This window comes from Stegodyphus dumicola, chromosome 8 (genome assembly GCF_044657685.1).
Source record: "Stegodyphus dumicola isolate Sdum_Otavi_A_Nest chromosome 8, ASM4465768v1".
Classification (NCBI taxonomy): Eukaryota; Metazoa; Arthropoda; class Arachnida; order Araneae; family Eresidae; genus Stegodyphus; species Stegodyphus dumicola.
In genome coordinates this window covers 144,183,576-144,207,251 of record NC_140775.1, presented here as the reverse complement: position 1 = coordinate 144,207,251, position 23,676 = coordinate 144,183,576, and the positions used below count along the sequence as shown (strand labels likewise).

The 23,676-nt window shown below is 31.1% G+C and overlaps 2 protein-coding genes across 3 annotated transcripts in view; one reads left to right on the top strand and one right to left on the bottom strand.

Annotated features, from left to right (window-relative positions):
• The window catches only part of LOC118200443 (uncharacterized), a 44,776-nt gene extending 30,796 nt beyond the window's left edge, over nt 1-13,980 (bottom strand). The window contains exons 1-2 of one of the 2 annotated variants that reach the window (XM_085822528.1): nt 13,918-13,980; nt 2,595-2,684 (exon numbers count right to left, since the gene is read on the bottom strand). In XM_085822528.1, coding sequence (XP_085678654.1) covers nt 2,595-2,680 — 86 coding nt within the window. In that variant the 5' untranslated portion in view covers nt 2,681-2,684; nt 13,918-13,980. Of the gene's footprint in view, nt 1-2,594; nt 2,685-13,724; nt 13,802-13,917 lie in introns of those variants that run through there. The other variant, XM_085822529.1, reaches the window with a different exon arrangement.
• Nucleotides 13,981-14,216: 236 nt separating this feature from the next.
• Nucleotides 14,217-23,676, top strand: part of LOC118200444 (uncharacterized) — a 29,586-nt gene continuing 20,126 nt past the window's right edge. Inside the window, exon 1 of the mRNA XM_035372416.2 lies at nt 14,217-14,552. Coding sequence (XP_035228307.1) covers nt 14,530-14,552 — 23 coding nt within the window. The 5' untranslated portion in view covers nt 14,217-14,529. The remainder of the gene's footprint in view (nt 14,553-23,676) is intronic.

Genomic DNA, 23,676 nt, shown 5'->3' with positions numbered 1-23,676 from the left:
CTGCTCACCCGAAGGCGAAAATACAGAAAAGGCAAAGTCAAGGGTTAAATTCATCAATTCTAATGAGAATGCACTAATTCATCAATTCTAATGAATTCTAATGAGAATGAATTACTTCGCTCGTGCATTACTAGATTACTGCGGTTTTACATAATTTCAGAGTAAGCTTTTCAATTTGAATTGAAATAATTCTTGCATTTAAACTTGTATTCCAAATTGAAATTAATGTAGATAATTACTGAGAGAATTAGATTTTTGTAGTGTAGTTTGCGTGATATGAGATCACTTGGAATCACATGATATAAACTGGCGAAACAGGATGTTGTACCATGAAAGCATAGTAAATTCTTAAATTTCTTTCATTTTGCAAATTTATTGTCTTTATTTATTGCCTTTTTTACAAAATTTTAAATATTAAAATGTTTATGCCTTCAAAATAAAAAATCCTCAGAACTAACATATTTTACGTGTATACCGTGCGTTGTCATCAATAAAGTCTGCTTGGCGAGATTTGCGCCGGCGAAACGGAAAAGTATAAAAAAATATATACATCAGACTTGTAGAGTCAATACCTAAGTGCATTCTAGAGATCATTTCTGCTAAAGGGAGGCATATTGCCTACTCATTTTATTATCCCTATTCATGAAGGTATGTAAATAAATTATCAAAAAATGGCTTTATGCAAATTAATTTGCATATTATATAGTATTTATTTGTCCTTTAGTGGAATGAAAGTTTATAAGATTTCTATGTTTGGGAAGGACAGTCATTCCTTTCTTTGCCAGAAAATTTGCACTTTCATTTCACTATACTCTACAATGCACTATCACACACTATAGCACAGTTAAGTCGTTAAGAGTGTTAAAAAAGTGTCTGCACTCACAGATATATTTTGAGTAGCAAGTTTTAATCTTGGAAAGAACCTGAAGGGCAGATCTAGTCCGGCTTAGGGTAAAAAGATCCTACGACAGCAGAGCTGTCACAAGACCATATGAATTGCCTCTAATTCCCCATCAACAATCCATTAATCTAAAATTAATCATCAAGCTGGTAGTAAAGGAAGAGAATAAAAAACTCTTAGACTCCATTTCTCAGAATAATTTAGTTAAAATTGAACTGAAAAATGCTCTTAATGGGATGAAGCTTGGCAGAGCTCTTGTATGGTATACTACAATTAAATATGCTCTAGTTTTAATGCACTTTATTGCTGATGGCATTCAGAGTAAATAATAATGTATGTTATTTTAAAAGAATGTAATTAAATAAAGACTCAAAATTTAAAAAAAACATCCATGAGTAAACCAGATGAGAAAATTTTGGATCAAAGATTATTTTACCAGCTGTTAACACTTTATAGATTCTTTTTTTGGTACAACTCTAATATACGCCCTAATTTCACCAAATGTGGCGATATGTGTTCTTCACTGGTTTTTGGCGCGATTGCGTGTTCTATGGCAACCCTGTTGACGTTGAAAAATCTTTCGCTGGAGCTCGTTAATTCGCCTCTGTGTCTGAGAAGATGGGAGGGAAAGATAAAATGGTAGTTGTTGAATTGAAGTTCAGCAAAAGGAAATATCATTGTGGCTGTCCTGTTGAGGGGTAGTGGCTATTTGGAGGTGTGGAAAGAGAGTCTGGGAGATTATTTTTAATGGCTGTGCATGATACAAGTAGGGATTTGTGAACCATAGTATGAATTTTCTGGAGTATGTCTGGCTGTCATGTAAATACGATAGTGATTACGTGGCGGCATGTTAAAGGCGGTATGAAATTTATATTTCTGCTATTCGAAAACGCATTAATTCATAGTAAGTGCATTTTATTTTATCCTTGTTCTTATTTTGTAGAATGTTATGTTCGTTGGTTCTTAGTATGAATTTCTGTCATTATTGTTGTTTTTTTAAATTGTTTGAAATTTATTTTAGTTTATTTTGTTGTTTAGTGTCTAGACTGTGCAATTCGTATATGTTTTTTAAAGTTGAAACAGAATGCTGTGTACATCGTATTATTTGAAATTTATTGTTGTTACGTTATTTTATTAAAGCGAGGAGTGCGTAGATCGTAGATTCCTTCCTTGCTTAAATTGTGCAATTCGTAGAATTTTTTTTAAGTTTAAACAGGATGCTGTGTACATGGTATTCTTTGAAATTTATTGTTGTTGTGTTAATTTATTAAAGCGAGGTGTGCGTAGTTTGTAGATTCGTTCGTTGCCTACATTGTGCCATTCGTAGATGTTTTTTTAAAGTTAAAACATGTCGCTGTGTACATCATGGATTCGTGTCAAATATTTTTGGTTAGAAACTTTACGTTTTTGCTATCTAAATTTTTTGTTTTTGTTTCGGATTTTTAGCTAAATTGTGTGTTCAAAATGTAGTTTTTGCATGTGCGAAAACCGCGTTTTTGGAGACATTTTAGGCTAATAGTTCGAAATGTAGACAAAAAATTTAGATAGTAATATGGCTAAAGTAGTAAAGTTTCTCGCCAAAAATATTTGGCGACTTGAGGGCGCATATCAGAGTAGTTCCCTTTTTTTAAATTCTGACGCTGTTCTGGGTTAGAAATCTATAATTTACGTATTAAAATTTTAAAGAACTTACTGTACATTGTGAATATGTTGAACAACTTGATTAAAATTTAATCTTGAACCCACAGATCGTGAAATAACAAGTAAAGACAACATCATTAACCTATTAAAAAGAATGTATATATATATACATATAATAGATCTGCACTGGACAATAATTAGTAACAATTCAAATTATTGAAACACAATACAAATTGCAATAAACAATAACTAAGTTATTTCTATAATTTCTACTTTGTACTAAATGTAACTCTATTGCACAAGAAAAAAGTATATGATATGTTGCAAATGGCATCTTTCGACTTGCCAAGCTGCATGACTTAAAGACCGACATCGCCTGATGAACTATTGTGTTTAATACCTTTAAAATGTAACAGTGAGATGTAATTTCCTAAGTAATCACATGTAGGCAAAAAATTTTTGTATGTTCAATGTAGGTTTTCAAGTAATTAAATTGTGTTTTGTTACGTGTCATACTATTTCTTCGTTTTAGGAGTTGCCAAAGTAACATTGTGTAGACATTATTTATTGTATTACTTTTTCAGAGAAGTCTTCATTGTGAGAGGACAACATAAGATATTTTAGTGCCTATAAGTAGGGCGAATTCAATAACTAGTGACAGTAATTATAAAGGATAATGGATGTAACACTTTCGAAAATTGTTGAGAGCAGCGTTTACAGCGCATGTAAACAAAACAGAAGATGAGTTACTTAAAGAAGTCCTCAATGTGAAAGGAACTTCCGTTTTGGAGTTTTAGCTAATGGTTAAATTTACATGTTTAGAAGAATGCCAAAGAGAGCTATCTACAGATATTTTAAAAAGTAAAGATAATGAAAAAGAATCTGAAGAAGATTTTGAATCTGCTGAAATTTATCCTGATAAACTTCTGAATTGTGTTTCAGAATTGAACAATTATAAAGCAAGAAAACCATATCAAATGCTAAATTATCTAAGAAATTATTTCTGAAAAAAGATAGTCAAGTTATAGAAGACTGAACTGAAGAAATTTAGTGGGGATGCAAAAGAATATTTGGATTTTTGAACTCATTTTTCCAAGATTCATGAAGATGATAGTATTCCTGAAGAGGATAAATTTTAGTATTTGCTTCAAGCAGTAATCCCAAATTCAAAAGCAGCGAGAGTGGTTGAAAGTTTCTGTGAATTATCCAAAAGTTATCAGTCAACTCCAGGAATGTTTCAGATGAGAGGATTTGCTTGTTCAAATTTACATGCGAGATTTGGGTATGGTCATGAAAAATGCTGCTTCTGGATATTTGAAAGCAGACCTATTGGTGTTGTATGATGAATTAGAAGGAAAAATACAAGCGCTAGAAAGTCTGGGAAGAACAGAGGGAAAATATGGTGATTTTTTAACCTCTCTAGTGGAATTACGCTTGCCCAAAGAAACTCTGATTGCTTGGGAAAGAAGAAGAAATTTAAGTGAAACAAGCAAATTAAAAGAATATTCCTTAAAAAAATTGATGAATTTCACGAGAGAAGTTTAAAATAAAGAAATGATTGAACTTGCTTGTTCACATTTTAGCATTAATTTAGTTAGTACGAAAAGAGTGTGTGTTGATAAACCGCCTGTTGAATCCCCTACTGCAGTAGCTTTAGTAAGCACCTCTTGTAACAGTTCAGCGAAATTCAAACTGTCTTTTTTGTGAGAAAATACATCCTACTAAAGATGGTTTTGCTGCTAGAAGTATGAATTTAGATGCTAAAAGGAAAATTTTGATGAGAAAAATGGCTTGCTTTATATGTTTTCATAGTGGTCATTTGGCAAAATTTTGTAAAATAAAAAATATCCGTTTTGGTTGATCTTTACAATATGGTAACTGGTAGTTTGGCGACATTTTGGAGGCGATAAAAGTTACTACCTGGGACTTTGGTAATAATGTGAGCTACGCATTATTTTGTATGAGGGAAATGAGAGATCATGGGATATGTCATGTGATATTAATGGACGAATTACGGTTCTTTAATCGGAAAAGGGGGGAAATCGGGAAAAAAACGGGAAATTTTGTATTTGGCTTTATTCTGTGTTGTGTGAAACAGTGTTTGTGAATTTTTGGATCCCATGGCCGTAACTAAAGTGAATTCGAAATGGGTATTTAGTGGTATTGAAAAGGGTAGTAATAAATGTTTCTTTAAGGTTGTGCAAGATAGAAATAAAGATGTTTTATTAAGTTATTTATTTTACCTGGTACCTTGCTGTGAAATATAAGTATGATTTTAAAGATCCTGAAACAGAAAGAAGAAAAGTTTATCGGACACGTAATCAAGATTCTGAAGAAGATTAGGTAATTTAGTATTTTTAATTATTTGAGGATATTATTTTTATGCATTGTTCTAAATGTAAGGTGGAAGTAAAGGAATTTGGTATTATTGGGAAAATTGTTATTAGCAATGATTTAGTTTAAAGTAATTAGGATTGTAAGGTAATTTTTATTAATTTAATGTATGTGCTCATTTATATTTTAAGTAGTGTTTTTGAATTTAATTATATTTTAATGAAATGATAGTTATTTTGTGAATTTTATGTTTGTAGGAATTTGGTATACATTTTAGTTGAAGTAAACGTGCATGGAAATAATTTAAATATCTGACACTAAGTATTTGTAATGGTTGCGGTATGAATTCGTTGGTGACGTTTATAATATAATAGATGATTTAGAGGTAAAAGTTTTTGGATATTTTATTTATTTTATATGTGGAAATGGTAAATACTTTTTCGCGATCAGGTAATTTCATATATGTTCTTTTTACCGGGTTTAAAGATTGAGAAAATTGTCATGTATTTTCGTGAAATTTTTCTAATTTATGAGAAAAAAGCAGTGTACATGGATATAGTGAAGAGTGTGCACAATGCCAATTTTGTGCAATTCTGGGATGTTTTTTTAAGTAAAAATAAGTCGACGTGTACATGGTTTAGTGATATTTTAATTAAATGATAGTTATTTTGTGAATTTTATGTTTGTAGGAATTTGGTATACGTTTAAGTTGAAGTAAACGTGCAAGGAAATAATTTAAATATTTGATACTAAGTATTTGTAATGCTTGCGGTATGAATTCGTTGGTGACGTGTATAATGTAATAGATGATTTAGAGGTAAAAGTTTTTGGATATTTTATTTATTTTATATATGGAAATGTTCATATTTGGAAAGGGTAAATACTTTTTCGCGATTAGGTAATTTCATATATGTTCTTTTTACCGGGTTTAAAGATTGAGAAAATTGTCATGTATTTTCGTGAAATTTTTCCAATTTATGAGAAAAAAGCAGTGTACATGGATATAGTGAAGAGTGTGCGCAATGCCATTTTTGTGCAATTCTGGGATTTTTTTTAAGTAAAAATAAGTCGGTGTGTACATGGTTTATGTGTATGTGTTATTTTGAAAAACGCGTAAGGAGTATGGTATTGTGCACTTTTTCCCAATTTTGCAGTGAATATTTGTCATGATTAAGCAGTTTTGTTAGATAAAATTTCTAGCATAAGTGTAATTCGGCTAGTAGATTGTTGGAAGAAGTGTTCAGTAGATAAAAAGAAAAGAAACATGTCTTTACTTCGTGAAGACAAAATGGCGGCGGGGAAAAAAAATAGAGGGTTGCTGTAGGAGAGTTGGTCGCCAAATTTTCGCCAAGTTACCATAATGTAAAGGATCAACCTTTGTTTTTGTTGTAACTCCAAAACTCATAACAGTCTTATGTGTGCTCACCGTAAAAATAATAAAGGATAAAACATGTCAGAAATGCTTGAAAGTGAAGAAAAATGTGAATCAGTTCTGACTAATGCATTAACTAATATGTATAGAAATGAAACTGTATGTTTAATGACTTTACATGGAAAAGCTAAATCAAGTAATAGAGAAGCAATGTTAAGGTGCATCATTGATACCCGATCTATATATTCTTATATTAGCAAATATACGAATGTGGTACATATATTAAAGCCACAGCAAAAAGTCATGATGATGCATAGCTTGTTTGGGGAGGGGAGAGAAATGGAACAAACAGAATATAGTGCTTATAATTTGTCAATTTGCTCTTTAAGTGAGGAATCATTCTCCTTTCAAACAGAATCATTTTCAGAAGAAAAAATTTGCAAGTGTGCAAGGTCACTGATACATGTGTTTTGAATTAATTGAAAGTGAAAGGAATTAATATCAGATCCAACATTGCCGGACACCGAAACTAGGAGCCAATGCAATTGACACTATTCTCACAGAGCAGTTTATGAAATTGAACTGAGGTTTGTATTTGCTAAATACTTGCTTAGGAAATATAACACTTCTTAAACTGAGATCTGATTTGTGATGTTACAACTTTGCAAGTGAATAACTTATCAGTTAATGAATTATGAAGGTTAGAAACTGTTACGATTTCAGACCCTGTTGCAAATAAAAAGAAAAGCATGGAACATATTAGGTTAGAGAATTTTAAAAATAGTCTAAAGTCTTACCAAGAGTCCAATTGTCCTTAAGAGGCATATTTACGTTACAAAAGGAAGCAAAATATAGGGATTATTGTCTAAACTACGAGATGGTTGTCCTTATGGAGGGAAAATTTAAAGGTGCAGTTGATTCCAAATTAGATTACTCAGTGTTATACAGTTCAGAACATATATTTTCATTACAGAAAATATCATTCCATTTCCCCATATTATAATGCATACCTTCCTTTAAAGGAAAAATTTGAGATTTCAAATACTGATTTTAATTTATCATAACAAAATAATAACTTATTTTATCATAACTTTTTGATTTATTACCTTATTATTAATCATAACTTATTTTGTTATGATAAATTATGATAACTTCATAAAGTGGTAAAAAGATTCCATTCTATTTTTAAATTATGTTATAAAATTCCTCCATATTTGTTATCTTACAGAAATTTAACTTTTTTCACTTTATAAAGTTTCCATCTCTCTCTCTTTTTAATGCATCTGAAATCTTTTTCATAGATTTCATGAACTTATTTTCTTAAATTTAAAAATATTCATGGCTATGGAAGAATATCTTGAAAATGACAAACGAAGAAACATCCTGCAAATGTAGCAGTAAATAGAAATATTACTTACTCTCGTATTGTTTGTTTTGCTGTATATCTTACTGAATTTATCTGAATTCTTTAAAATTTTTCCATGGAAGGTTAGGTTATTTAATTACAGCAAAGCCTTTAGGGCTATCTGCCTAAGAAAAGGAATGCCTTCGTGGAGGACTTTCTAAGGGAAACTGGCTTGTATACACATTACACATGGGGAAAACCACAAAAACAACCATGCAGCCAGCCCATTCGCGGGATTCAAACCTCGGACCGAACTACCAGTGTTCAGCTACTTTACCGCTCGGCTGCTGGTGGGCCTCCATGGAAGGAATAAATCAAAAATTAATGCTATATAAATGATTAAAAACTTGAACTGTATGGAAATGCTAAAATTGCAGAAAAAATTTAAGTTTAAATAAATGTTAAATGTTTGTGTGAAAACACAATGCTTGAGAGTGAAAACAGACAAGATTTAAAATCTGCAGTATTTAGTTCAAATATGACTACATATGCTCATTATTTCACACTGGAAAACTTTTATAGCAAAAAATTTTTAAATCAGAAGAAGAAATTTGTGCAGTAAGTATAGTTTTCAAAAGAATGGGAAGAAAGTCACAAGACAGTTAGCTGTTATCTTCAATACCTATGGTTATGATTCTGTGTTTTATGATGTTGCATTATTCAATATTTCACAAACTTTTGTAGAAGCTTTTGCATTTCTCTTTCAGTCAGCCCTCTTTTCCGTTTTGACATATTTTCATATAATGAAACAAAATAACTCCTGGAAATCTCCAAAAATATGGAATATTTCAAAGAAATTCAAGGTTTTGTTTATGATTTACGAATGAAATTATCTTCAAACACTGAAAATACAAGAATGCAAATGATAACGATGACTAGATCCTTAACACAAAGACCTTTGAAACTGATAAGTGGTTAAGAATCCAGGAACTCCAAACTTGATTTCTCCTCTCCCCTTTCAGCTAGAAAAAGGGAGAGAAAAACATGACCACTAAAGTTCAGATAAATCTCAAGTATATACGGAAATTTATTTATTCAGTATTCAATCAAGCATTAAGCATATGTGGGAAAGTAAGTATGATAAATAACTAATATAACTCGGGCTAAATTTCACATTGCAAATAGAGTGCAGTAGATGCTTGCTCAGGGTTCATAGCCACATTTTAGTTGAAAAAATAAGCACCTATGAGCACTTTTAAAGCACATTTTAAGAAAAAAATAAGCACCTGTCTAATTACATTATACACAACTGCATAACCTTAAAAGAAAAATTAGACTTGTAATTTAAAATATGAGTAATGCAATATTTATTAAGAGAATGTGCATTACCTCAACAATGGAAAACAATTAACTTTTTTTTTTTAAATTTTAAATGACAGTTCAATTTACAGAATTAGTTTACAATGAGAGGAAAAAAAAAACTATGCAGAACTAAACTTTATTACAAAATTTAATGATGATATTTCAGTTGAAAATATAGAAAATGAATAATAATAAGCTATATTAATTGTATTCGTTTGGCACCTAATAATAAATACAATTTATTTTTCCACTCATATTAACATTTAAATAATTTAACTTAAATCAAAATTCTGAACATTTTCTAAATTTTCATTGCATAACAGTTTTCCCTTAATATAAATTTAGGCTAAATAAATGATTTTGACATTTCGATATGTGCATCATATAAAAACCAACGGAACTGAGAAATATTCTGCTTAGAAAGCACAGTAAAACTCTTTTAAGTGTTCATAAACAAATCTCAGACTGAACATCAAAATTAATTACCAATGCAAAATACCGCAAACGTTATTGCGCAATACGTGCGACATAATTCTTCCATATGTGATATTACGCAATCGGAATCAACACCTGCCGGTATTCGGAGAAAGAACTAAATAAAGGAAAAGAAAGAGACTTACTAATCTGGGGTGTTTCTGATTCTAATTTTCAACAGACTGTATTAAATTTCTGTAATAGAATCAATCTTCGCTTGGGTTGAGTAGACCGCAAAAACTTTTGGTCCTATTCAATCCAGATTGGACAGTAACAAAAAAAAAAAAAAAAAAAAAAAAAAACGTTGCTTCAATATTAGAGATTTTGCGGAGAAACTCCCAACCTCCATACTGTATAATGTATTGGCAAAGAAAATGAAATTATTTTGACTATTCGATCACTTTCCTTTTATTTAAGCCATTCAGAATATTATTCCATAGAAAGCTAATCTGTGTAAAAACACACCAATTTTTGGAAGTTATCTATACTTCAGCAGTTACTGCAATTATATTATTATAAATTTCATACATATGCTCATAATATACGCATAACGATCATAATAAACACGAATATGAACTGACCACGCGGAACGAGAATGCAAATTTATTAAAATTTTGATAGAAATTCAAACGTGTGTAGTATTTGGGTAGGAAGAAAAGAATACCGAATGTACCGGAATTTTCTACGCTTTCGCAATTGTTTGGCCAATAGAACGACGTGCACCTGTCTGTACTCTCGCGCACACTTTAGGTTACGTTAATGCAGAGGAAGGGGGGAAGCAATTTTCGGGAGTATGATTCACCATCTGACATTGCATATAAGGAATAAAAGTTTTTTATTTAGTTTCTCCTTTGGTACGGGGAAAAAATGCGCGTTCATTAAAAACAAAGGATTAAAAAGTAAGCACTAAAAGCAAAAAATAAGCACTAAACAAAAAAATAAGGGCTTTAAAGAAAAAGTAAGCACCTATAAGGGCCTTTATATTTTATTTTAAAATATAAGGACTTATAAGCACTTGTAAGGACCGCTACGAAAACTGTTGCTAAACTTTATGATGACAGCTGCGAATTGGAAGGTTTTCAGATAACAGAAAAATAAGCAAAATCTTCCCATTAATGGAATTTGTGAAAAATATGGAGAAGCGAAAATAAATAAAGATTATATAACAGATGGTTTCCATTTTGATGACAATACCCCAATTATCAATTAGCTAACGGATTGTAAAATCGGTAGTAGGGTTTTAAATCCAGAAAATATCACTACTCATAGTGAAGAAAGTTACAGAAAGGTTGATAAAAACAATACAATTTTGGATGGCAATTTAGTAGGAATTCATGACACAATAATTACATTACTTGAACAATGGAACTGTATAAGAAATTACATCCATCTCTAAAATTAAAGAGAAAGTGAAGCAGCTTGACTGAAAAACTGAAAGAAATGTTTAATAAAGCAAACAAATAAATACTAAGGGATTTTTTTTTTTTTTTAAATTTGTATTCCCTTAAGGCAGTGGCGGCTCCTCTATTTGTGCACAGAGCCCCCACAGGCAAATGAAGAAATAAATTTATTAACAAATTAAATAACATAATATTAAACACACAAAGAATCTTCTTATTTCTTTATTATTCCTATTTTTCAATACACTACAAAGTCCGTAAGCCGGACGTCCACTATCCGGAATGATCTATAATCCGGACCTCAAAGCCAAAAACATTTTTTTTTTTTTTTTTGTATGCTTTACGTATGCACGTTTAATGCGCGCTTCCGATAGTGAAGAAAGTGACAGAGAAGTTATTGAAAACGAAAAAATTTTGATTGACAAGTTAGTCGGTATTCTCGACACAGCAACTACAGGACTTGAACAGCGGAACTTTGTAACTGAACAAGAAATTATGTCTGTTTATAAAATTAAAGAGAAAGTATTAGCACAAAAAACGAAGCAACTTAAACAACTTACATTGAAAGAAATGTTTAATAAAGTAAACAAATAAAGATTAAGCTGTTTTTTGTAAATTTTGATACCCTTTAGATCATAATTGCTCTTTATTTCATAAATTATGGTTTCATATTTTTAATTGTATAATTTCTGCATGCCATCTTACCAGATTTAAATTGATGATCTATAACCTGGAATCGCCAAAGGCCCGACAAGTCCGGATTATGGACTGCAAACAGTTAAGCACTTAGTAGAATCAATGTTTCGGAACTACACTTTTCAATGTTGTTTTTGGAAGGAAAATTTCAAAAGAAATTACTCAGTTACCTTTGCTAAACTTACTTTACCCAGGTGATGAAATGTAAGGATAAAGATTTTAAAAGGGAAATCAAATCCTATTTCTATAAAAAATATTTTGGGATGTGTGGATGAGGATGAATTAACGGACTGTTTCACTTTCCATGTCTACTGCTAGCAAAACAGAATGGTGATTCAAGTTGTTTGAGTTTCGGTGTTCCTGAACTATTACACCTAAGTCAGAAAATTAAAATGCTTGAATACTCATAGTCACATTTAAACTCCATCTTAGGATTTAATTTGTTAGTAAAGATGAATATTCACGAACAACTTGACAGTGTATTTCATTCAAAAGTTAAAACACCGGATGATAAGGTTGAGGAAAATCATCATGTTATTAAAAAAAAATATTGACTGCATTCCGTTTTGCGGTGCATTTGAGCTTGATGGACATTTGAGGACATGACAAAAGCAAGGGTTTGTTAAATCTGGGAGTTTTCAGAGGTCTCATCAACTTCTCAACAGTAACTGATTCAAAGGAATCAGTTAAATCCCACTTCACTGGTGCCAATATTTTTAAAGGAATGTAAAAAGAAATTTAAAAAATGATTAGACTACATGCTTACTATTTGTCAGAAGCACATAAAAAATGGGATCTCAAAAGTAAGTTTTGTTTCAGTAATAACAGATGAAACTACTGATATGTCATCCACTTCCAAATTTACAATTTGTTGTCGTTTTTCGATACAATTTAAGTAAGGGACAACTAGTAGAAAAATCTGGGAATTCACCTGAGCATGATAAAAAATATATAGCTGAATGTATCCATGCAAATTTAGAAACAGTAGTAGTCAAACATGAGAAATTAATATTGCAGAGCTATGACTGTGCAAGCGTGATAAGTGGTCATTACTTAAAACAACTTACATTGAAAGATATGTTTAATAAGGTAAACAAATAAATATTAAGCATTTTTTTGTTAATTTTGATAAATACTTCATTATTTCATAAATCACGATTTCATATTTTTAATTTTATAATTTCTACATGCAACCTTACTAGATTTAAACTGATCATCTATTATCTGGGAAAATCCCAAATCCGGAATTGCCAAAGTCCCAATTTCGGACTTTGTACTGTAACATGAAATTATTATAATCCAAAGGTTATATTTTCACAGCTGGTATAAGAGGGGTGAAAAAATGTTTCTTTGAAGCCAATACTTGATTACACTAAGATATGTTTTGACCTCTAACTGTAAATTTGATTCAAAATTTACTGCATATCAATTCAAATGTCATTGCAGTGTAATAAAAGCACAGTTTTTAGCACTATGTTTCGAATATAGTATTGAAAATATACAAAAAAAAAATTTGCTTACATAATACTAAAATAAATTGTCTCAACAGAGTCTTGCATTGGTGATACATAATACCTAAGTAAATCATTAATCACTACGAAATTCTGTGTGATATATAAATTTTCTACATCTGGGTTAATACATATGTAAAACTATACATGTCTTATTTAGGGAGTCTTAAGAGTATTTCTTCATTTATTAACATTTGTCAACTTCCCCAACTATGAAAAATCCGGATTACATAAAAGTGTGGCTTCTGATCACTTCTTGCATAAATCTGACAGGTCCAAAGGCTATTATGGGAAAAAAAAATACAAAATAATAATTTAACAGGCTAAATATTTATTTCGGTATAGTATAAATAAGTTGTAGCATTTTAAAATACCAATCTACTATGCAGTAATAAAAAAAAAAAAAAAAAAAAAAAAGGGAAAGGAATACAAAAGGTATTTAGAGAAATTTTAGAAAGGAATACGAAATACTGAACTCCGCAGTTCAAAGTTGTTTTCTTTAAACTTCAGAAATGTCGTCATCTTTTTCCTCATACTGTGAACTTCGTATAAGCATCTACTTAGAATGCATAATTGCCCGCTTAAATAAATTTATATTTCGTTAATGAGGCTCGGATAAGGATCTTGTGATTTTCCATATATATTTTTTTTTGCACTCATCCTATTTTCGATTTAGCTAGAAACTTACATTCCAGTTTGGCACGAGAAAGTGGCGTGAATTTGAGTATTTCTCGCACCATTACTCAGCATTTGATTAGTATTTCAAAAAGAAATGTATTGATTATGAAACTCATTCTATATGAAAACATTACTCAGAAGAAGGGAAAATTATTCAGAATAACAAACATAATTTAAATACATAAAACTACTTATAAGCATACTTGGAGGCAAACAAAGTAGATAGATGATTTGTTTTGCACGCCCTAAGTCTTTTTTCCCAATGTAAAACAAGTCAAACAATAAAAGGATAAATTGGCATGAAGGCAAAAGGAAATTCGTAGCAAATGATACGAATTTTTATTCACAAAGCCAAATCCGTGATTTAAAATAAAATGAAATAAATACCCAGACTATGTAAAAAAGTTCGATGGCATAAATTAGATAGATACAGAAGTTGAAAGAGAAGAGTGAATAATCAAACAATTCACACTATTTACTTCGAATATTCTTCCGAGAACAGCCTTGGTTGGGCCAACTTGGGCAAACGGCAATTCATGCGCAGTGACTATACAGTCATATGTGATGTTTGTTTATTTTATTCAATAAAACAGTGTTTGGATATTTTAATTATTTGTTATTCAGTTTGTTATGATGAGTTTTTAGCACGCGGGTGTAAAAGCTCCTTTATTCAGCGGAAATTTACATAAACATCGGAGAATTGACGAAGTGTATTATAAATTTTGTAATATTGCATATATTTGTTTCCTTTTTTTTTTTTTTTTTTCTTACTGCCTGATAATTCCAGCAGTTTAATAAATCACTTCAGCGCATTTATGATGGCTGTGGCTCATTGCAGGTAAATGTTCATTTCTAATATTTATTCAAACTTCTGTATTTGTAAAGTATTGATATCAAATTGTTTTTCATATGAGATTCATTTTGTTTTTGCATGGATAAATGATGAGGTTAGTTCATCCACGTTGAATGTATTAATTGCGTTATAAATCTATTATCGGTATTCACACTTTACAAAAGAGGATTCTTATTCTTATTTCTGCTTGGCCAATTTGATTCTGTAATGTTTATCAGTCCTTCTACGAGTAAATTAACTAATAAAATGAACATCACTTGCGGAACTAGGTTAAATTTATTAACTTACTATTTTATGTATACCCACACGTTTTACATTCCAAATGAAAATTTTTGCAGAAATTTTCGTATTAAAATGTTTCTTTAATCTTTACTCGTAACAGTGGCATAGTTTTTCTTTCCAAAAACATTCGTAATGATATGGATGAAATGATGGATATTATAAATATTTATTTTGATGTTATAGATAATATACTTTTTATTCTATATATTTTATTATGTGATCTTATTCTATGAACTTTTAACAAGACAGCAGAGGAAAATTTGGTTGATCTTTACATTACGGTAACTTGGCGATTTTTTGGCGAAAATTTGGCGACCAACTCCCCTACAGCAACCCTCTATTTTTTTTTCCCCCGCCGCCATTTTGTCTTCACGAAGTAAAGACATGTTTCTTTTCTTCTTATCTACTGAACACTTCTTCCAACAATCTACTAGCCGAATTACACTTATGCTAGAAATTTTATCAAACAAAACTGCTTAATCATGACAAATATTCACTGCAAAATTCGGAAAAAGAGCACAATACCATACACCTTACGCGTTTTTCAAAATAACACATACACATAAACCATGTACACGCCAACTTATTTTTACTTAAAAAAACATCCCAGAATTGCACAAAAATGGCATTGCGCACACTCTTCTCTATATCCATGTACACTGCTTTTTTCTCATAAATTCGAAAAATTTCACGAAAATACATGACAATTTTCTCAATCTTTAAACCCGGTAAAAAGAACATATATGAAATTACCTGATCACGAAAAAGTATTTACCCTTTACAAATATGAACATTTCCACATATAAAATAAATAAAATATCCAAAAACTTTTACCTCTAAATCATCTATTACATTATACACGTCACCAACGAATTCATACATGAAGCATTACAAATATTTAGTATCAAATATTTAAATTATTTCCATGCACGTTTATTTCAACTTAAACGTAAACCAAATTCCTACAAGCATAAAATTCACAAAATAACTATCATTTCATTAAAATATCACTGAACCATGTACACGTCGACTTATTTTTACTTAAAAAAACATCCCAGAATTGCACAAAAATGGCATTGCGCACACTCTTCACTATATCCATGTACACTGCTTTTATCTCATAAATTCGAAAAATTTCACGAAAATACACGACAATTTTCTCAATCTTTAAACTCGGTAAAAAGAACATATATGAAATTACATGATCGCGAAAAAGTATTTACCCTTTACAAATATGAACATTTCCACATATAAAATAAATAAAATATCCAAAAACTTTTACCTCTAAATCATCTATTACATTATACACGTCACCAACGAATTCATACATGAAGCATTACAAATATTTATTATCAAATATTTAAATTATTTCCATGCACATTTATTTCAACTTAAACATACACCAAATTCCTACAAGTATAAAATTCACAAAATAACTATCATTTCATTAAAATATAATTAAATTCAAAAACACCACTTAAAATATACATGAGCACATACATTCAATTAATAAAAATTACCTTACAATCCTAATTACTTTAAACTAAATCATTGCTAATAACAATTTTCCCAATAATACCAAATTCCTTTACTTCCACCTTACATTTAGAACAATGCATAAAAATAATATCCTCAAATAATTAAAAATACTAAATTACCTAATCTTCTTCAGAATCTTGATTACGTGTCCGATAAACTTTTCTTCTTTCTGTTTCAGGATCTTTAAAATCATACTTATATTTCACAGCAAGGTACCAGGTAAAATAAATAACTTAATAAAACATCTTTATTTCTATCTTGCACAACCTTAAAGAAACATTTATTACTACCCTTTTCAATACCACTAAATACCCATTTCGAATTCACTTTAGTTACGGCCATGGGATCCAAAAATTCACAAACACTATTTCACACAACACAGAATAAAGCCAAATACAAAATTTCCAGATTTTTTCCCGATTTGCCCCCTTTTCCGATTAAAGAACCGTAATTCGTCCATTAATATCACATGACATATCCCATGATCTCTCATTTCCCCCACACAAAATAATGCGTAATCGGAACTCAGTACTGCTCACATTATTACCAAAGTTCCAGATAGTAACCTTTATCGCCTCCAAAATGTCGCCAAACTACCAGTTACCGTAATGTAAAGATCAACCGAAAATTTTCATTAAAATATACAGTTTTTTTACTCCCATACACTGATTTCTCCTAATTAAGTTATTAAAAAAAAAACAGATTGTCCTTCTGTTCATACCTTGTGGAATTGTTAACTAAGTATAAATTTTTTATATCAAAAGTTTAATTTAGAAAGGTCCAAAGTTGAAATTATTGAAAGAAATTGATGTATGTAACTGTCTAAAAGACAAAACAGACAACTACTGAGATTCGATGATAGTTTTTTTCCTTTAGGAAAGGAATATTTTTTCACCTTTGCTAGCGTAGAAGTTAATTTTGGAAATCTGTACAAGATAGCTAAAAATTAATGTTGCTCTCATCAAATGGAAGGAAGAGTGCTATTAAATATAATATTTGGTAAAATATATTTACGGGTACCCCTTGGCGAAATGTGGCGATTTTGGGCAGTACATGGATACCGAGTTTGTGCAATTCTTTGACCTGCTATCTTGGCTTGTGTAGCGGCGATTTGCCACTACACAAAGCCAAAATAACAAGACAAAGAATTGCACAAACTTGGTATCCATGTACACATTGATCTAGTTTCACTTTTAAAAAAAATCATTCCAGAATTGCAAAATAAATCGCATTGCACACTCCCTTGACTTTATCCATGTACACATCGACCTATTTTCACTTAAAAAAAATCAGCGAATTGCACAAACTAGGCTTTATGCACTCCCTTGACTTTATCCATGTATATGTCGAGCTATATTCACTTAAAAAGTCAAAGGAGCAGGCGACAAAAATATATAATCTCAATAAACTACAGTTAATCTTCAGATTATGGTAACTTGGCGAAAATTTGGCGACCAACCCTGCTACAGCAACCTGGTAGTTTTTTTTTTTTTTTTTTTTTTTTGGATGCCATTTTGTTTTCACGAAGTAAAGGTTTTTTTTTTTTTTTTTAAACTTAACATTTTTTTCCAACAATCTGCTAGTTGAATTACGCTTATGCTAGAACTTTTATGGAACAAAAGTTCTTAATCATGACGAAGATTAGGTGCAAAATTGGGAAAAAGTGCAGAATCGCCCACTGCTTGCCGCGTTTTTAAGAATTGCACATACACGGTATCCATGTACACGTCGACCTATTTTCACGGCTGATCTTTTAGGACTTTGATAATAATGTGAGAAGTACTCAGTTCCGATTACGCGTTATTTTGTGTGAGGAAAAAGAGAGATCATGAGACATGTCATGTGACATTAATGGACGAATTACAGTTCTTTAATTGGAAAAGGGGAGTAAAATTTGGAAAAATATCTGTAGTACTATATTATTTTGTATTAAGCTTCATTGTGTGTTGTGTGAAATAGTGTTGATTAATTTTCGGATTGCATGGCGCTATGTAAAGTGAATTGTAAATTTTTAATGCGTTTATCTGATAATAATAATAAGTTGAGATTGTGTGAAAGGAAGGATATTACAGATAAGTTTGAATGGCGGTGCAAGAAATCTGGTGAAAATGGACATTTTGTAAAACGGAGTGTAAGGAAGGTGGTTTGCTGAAAGTAGTTTGAGTATGGGTGAAATTTTATTACTTTCTTATTACTGGGTGAATAGACTGCCAGTTGACTACTGGATTTCGGATTTAGAAATTAGCAGTAGTACTGCAGCCGATTGGAACTCTTTCTGTAGGGAAGTGTGCGTGCCACGTAATGAAGATTCTGAAGATTAGGTAAGTTAGTATTTTTAATCATTTGAGGATATTATTTTTATGCATTGTTCTAAATGTAAGGAGTAAATAAATTAATATGATATTATTGGAAAATTGTTATTAGCAATGATTTAGTTTAATGTAATTAGGATTGTAATCTAATTTTTATTAATTTAATGTATGTGCTTATTTATATTTTAAGCAGTGTTTTTTAATTTAATTATATTTTAATTTAATGATCGTGATTTTGTGAGTTATATATTTGTAGTACAGTCTAAAGTTGTTAATCCGGACTCGTCGGGACTTCGGCGATTCCGGATTATCGATTTTTCCGGATTATAGATCATCAGTTTAAATCTCGTAAGATGGCATGCAGAAATTCTAAAATTAAAAATATGAAACCGTAATTTATGAAATAAAGAATAATTATGATCTAAAGGGTATCAAAATTTACAAAAAAAAAAAAAAAAAAAAAAGCTTAATATTTATTTGTTTACTTTATTAAACATTTCTTTCAATGTAAGTTGTTTAAGTTGCTTCGTTTTATGTGATAATACTTTCTCTTTAATTCTATAAACAGACATAATTTCTTGTTCAGTTACAAAGTTCTGCTGTTCAAGTCCCGTTAATTTCTGTGCCGAGAATACCGACTAACTTGTCAATTGAAATTTTTTCGTTTTCACTAACCTCTCTGTCACATTCTTCATGTCTTTATCCATTTTTTGCAGCAATTCCACTTTTTGTTTGTTGGACATCGAAACATACTTTCGTTTTGTAGATCCTTTGGAAGTTCCAGCATTGGAAATTCTATTTGGCATAATCGAAAGTTCAAGTTTACTTTTATAAAATTGCTCTTACAGTGTGCAAAAAATAATAAGCAGGATCCAGTTCAAAGTTTAAAGAACAACGCAATCATTAACATTAACTGAAATATATAATTAGATAATTTTAGCTTACACTGTCTGTTATACATTAAACGCGCAGGCGAAATTTAGCTTTGAGGTCCGGATTATGGGTGTCCGAATTAACGACTTTTGACTGTATTTTGGAATACGTTTGAGTAGTATACGTTGAGTATTTTCATGGATTTTTGTGAAATTTTTCTAATTTATGAGAAAAGCAGTGTACATGGATATAGTGAAGAGTGTGCGCAATGCCATTTTTGTGCAATTCTGGGATGTTTTTTTAAGTAAAAATAAGTCAACGTGTACATGGTTTAGTTGTATTTTAATTAAATGATAGTTATTTTGTGAATTTTATGTTTCTAGCAATTTGGTATACGTTTCAGTTGAAGTAAACGTGCATGGAAATAATTTAAATATTTGACACTAAGTATTTGTAACCATTTTTAATGTTTGCGGTAGAAATTCGTTGGTGACGTTTATAATATAATAGATAATTTAGAGGTAAAAGTTATTGGATATTTTATTTATTTTATACGTGGAAATGTTCATCTTTGGAAAGGGTATATACTTTTTCGCGATCAGGTAATTTCATATATGTTCTTTTTACCGGATTTAAAGATTTCAAAATTTTCATGCATTTTCGTGAAATTTTTCTAATTTATGACAAAAAAGCAGCGTACATGGATATAGTGAAGAGTGTGCGCAATGCCATTTTTGTGCAATTCTGGGGATTTTTTTAAGTAAAAATAAGTCGACGTGTACATGGTTTAGTGATATTTTAATTAAAAGATAGTTATTTTGTGAATTTTATGTTTGTAGCAATTTGGTATACGTTTCAGTTGAAGTAAACGTGTATGAAAATATTTTAAATATTTGACACTATTTTTAATATTTGTGGTATAAATTCGTTGGTGACGTTTATAGTATAATAGATAATTTAGAGGTAAAAGTTTTTGGATATTTTATTTATTTTATACGTGGAAATGTTCATCCTTGGTAAGGGTATATACTTTTTCGCAATGAGGTAATTTCATATATGTGCTTTTTACCGAGTGTAAAGATTCAGAAAATATTCCTGCATTTTCATGCAAATTTTTGTAATTTATGAGAAAATAGCAGTGTAGATGGATAAAGTTAAGAGTGTGTGCAATGCCATTTTTGTGCAATTCTGGGATTTTTTTTAAGTAAAAATAAGTCGACGTGTAAATCGTTTATGTGTATGTGCTATTCTGAAAAACGCGCAATGAGTTTGCGATTGTGCACTTTTTCCCAATTTTGCAGTTAATATTTGTCATGATTAAGCAGTTTTGTTACATAAAATTTCTAGCTTAAGTGTAATTCGGCTAGTAGATTGTTGGAAAAGGTGTTCAGTAAATAAAAAGAAAAGAAACATGTCTTTACTTCGTGAAGACAAAAGGGCGGCGGGAAAAAAAAAGTAGAGGGTTGCTGTAGCAGAGTTGGTTGCCAAATTTTCGCCAAAAAATCGCCAAGTTACCATAATCCAAAGATCAACCATTTTCACTTAAAAAAGCATCCCAGAATTGCACAAAAATGGCATTGCGCACACTCTTGACTTTATCCATGAACACTGCTAAAGTCCTAGCTAGTAACCTTTATCGCCTTACCAAAATATTGCCAAACTACCTGTTACCATATTCAAAAGATTAGCCTAAACTACATTTTAACTCAAACAATGAAATAACATAAGTAAGGAAATTTATCTTTGCACTACACAAAGGAAATATCCACTTATCTTATTTATGAATTAAAGTGTCTTCAGTCAAATTCCATAACAGCATCCAAAAACTTCCTAACATTATCTGAACAAGAACCTGTATACTGATGTCGCCACATAAATTCACAAAATAAGAGTAAAAAATATCCACCGTAATGATGTTCGATCATACCCATTTCCATCCTAGAAACAGGACACCTAATAATGGCTACTAAGTAAACCTTCATTGACACACCAGTTAAGTAATGTTCTTTTTCCCTTTCTTTCCAAACCATACAGAAAATTCAAATTAATGTTACCACATTCAGCCATTTTACCATCTAAACCACAAAACAAGCAATGTACTTCCTAACCAACACACACACCACACGCCCTTACAAATTTACCACAATCATGCAACCGATTACGTCATAATAGGGTTTCCATACCATTCAACGACTCAGGCAACCATAAATGAAACAACAACTTGGCGATAAATGAAACAACTTCGCGATAATACAAGAAGTACCCTTCTCTTTACTGTAATCTAACATTCAAATGAAATTGATTGATGATAATTAACAACAGTCATGATTTCCTCATACTAGTCTGGAAACAGGTTACAATATTTGTGGATTCTACTCACCCTAAAAGAATCAGAAATCATCCCAGGCTATTATCTCAGAAAGTTGTTCAAAGAAACTGTCACAGTAGAGATTAATATGTGTACATTTGGGATGCAGAGTCATAGCTAAAGTTTTCCAAAACAGGACACTTATAATGACTACTAAGTAAACCTTCATTTACACACCCATTAATTAATGCTTTTTTTACCTTTTGTTCCGAATCATACAGAAACTTAGATTAATCTTTCCACATTCAGCCATTTTACTGTGTAAGCCACAAAATAAGCAACATACTTCCTAACCAACATCCAGTGGCGTAGCAAGTATAACTGGCGCCCGGGGCAAAATACCTTTTTGGCGCCCCCCTTAAAAACTTTCAGTAATATAATATATAGAATATATTCTCAATAAGAAAATAATGCAAATAATAATAAAATGCTGAATCTGCCATAAAATACTCAAAAATATATTAAGAATAATCACTACCTAACTACTAGCCTTGGATTAGGAAATGCATCTGTGTCGGCACAAAAATCAGACGTACGATGATCTAGAATTAGTTAAAAAGGTGTTATTTATTTTACATATTTATATAAGTGTTTTTAAAAAGTACAGTTTTTAAACAATTAAAAGTTTAATATACATTATAGATAAATAGATATGTGGCAACTTGCCTACTACAACTCAATTCTGCCAGTCTGGTAACCCATAGCAACCAAAAACAAAATAATATTTATTCTATTCAATTGTTATAATTATTTAACGATCTGTCTCAAAAAATTGTACTACCATAATTGGTGACACGTATTTATTACGAATAGCAACCTTCAATGTTGCACGAATATGGAGTTTATATGTCAAAATTATGAGCAGCAGTAAGTTATCCAGTGTGATGAGATGCAAGTAAGACATTTCACCTGTCATTTCAAGCGTTGTGCCGCATTCCGGCGATTCAACATATTTCTGTCATAATTTCAGCGGATATATGTATCGTCTACTGTATTTGAGCCGCCAATTTCTCTGATTTCAAGTACCAAGAAACTGTGTCACTATATACATAGTGATTATTTTTCTATACATATTATTACTGTGCATATTTGATTGATCTAAAGTGGATGACAACGATGCTGCTTTACAATTTTCGCGAGTCGCAAGCCACCGCCTTTTTGTCGCCCAGACCCATCGTTATGGTTCATTCAATTTTATGCGCAGTTGAGTCACATTACTGCCGACGAAACTCAATTTTATACAGCGATCGCCGCGTTAGAATCAGAGGTACTGCAATCAGCTCGTGAAATAATTCTGAATTCACCGGCGACGGACAAATACAAATCTTTAAAAAAAAAAAATTAATTTCTGTTTATGAAGAATCCGAGACAGAATCAAGCAGTTATTGCACGATTTACGGTTGGGTGATATGAGGCCTTCTCAATCGCTGTCTAAAATGTAAAATGTCTAGCCGCCGGTAACCTAACGGATAACATTCTCAAAACAATATGGATGAATAGACTCCCATCTAACATGCAAACCATTTTAGCAGCCAGTACGAAGCCACTTAAAAATCTTCCCGAAACCGCTGATAAAATTCACGAGCTGACAATTCCAGCTCAAATAAACGCAGTGCAGGCTCCTGCTATTGTGGCGTTACAGGCTCAAATTGATGATTTGTCCAAACAGGATGCTCAGTTAGTAGCCATCAAGCTGAAACATTTCAGCGCAACCGCTCCACATCACGTGGTCGAA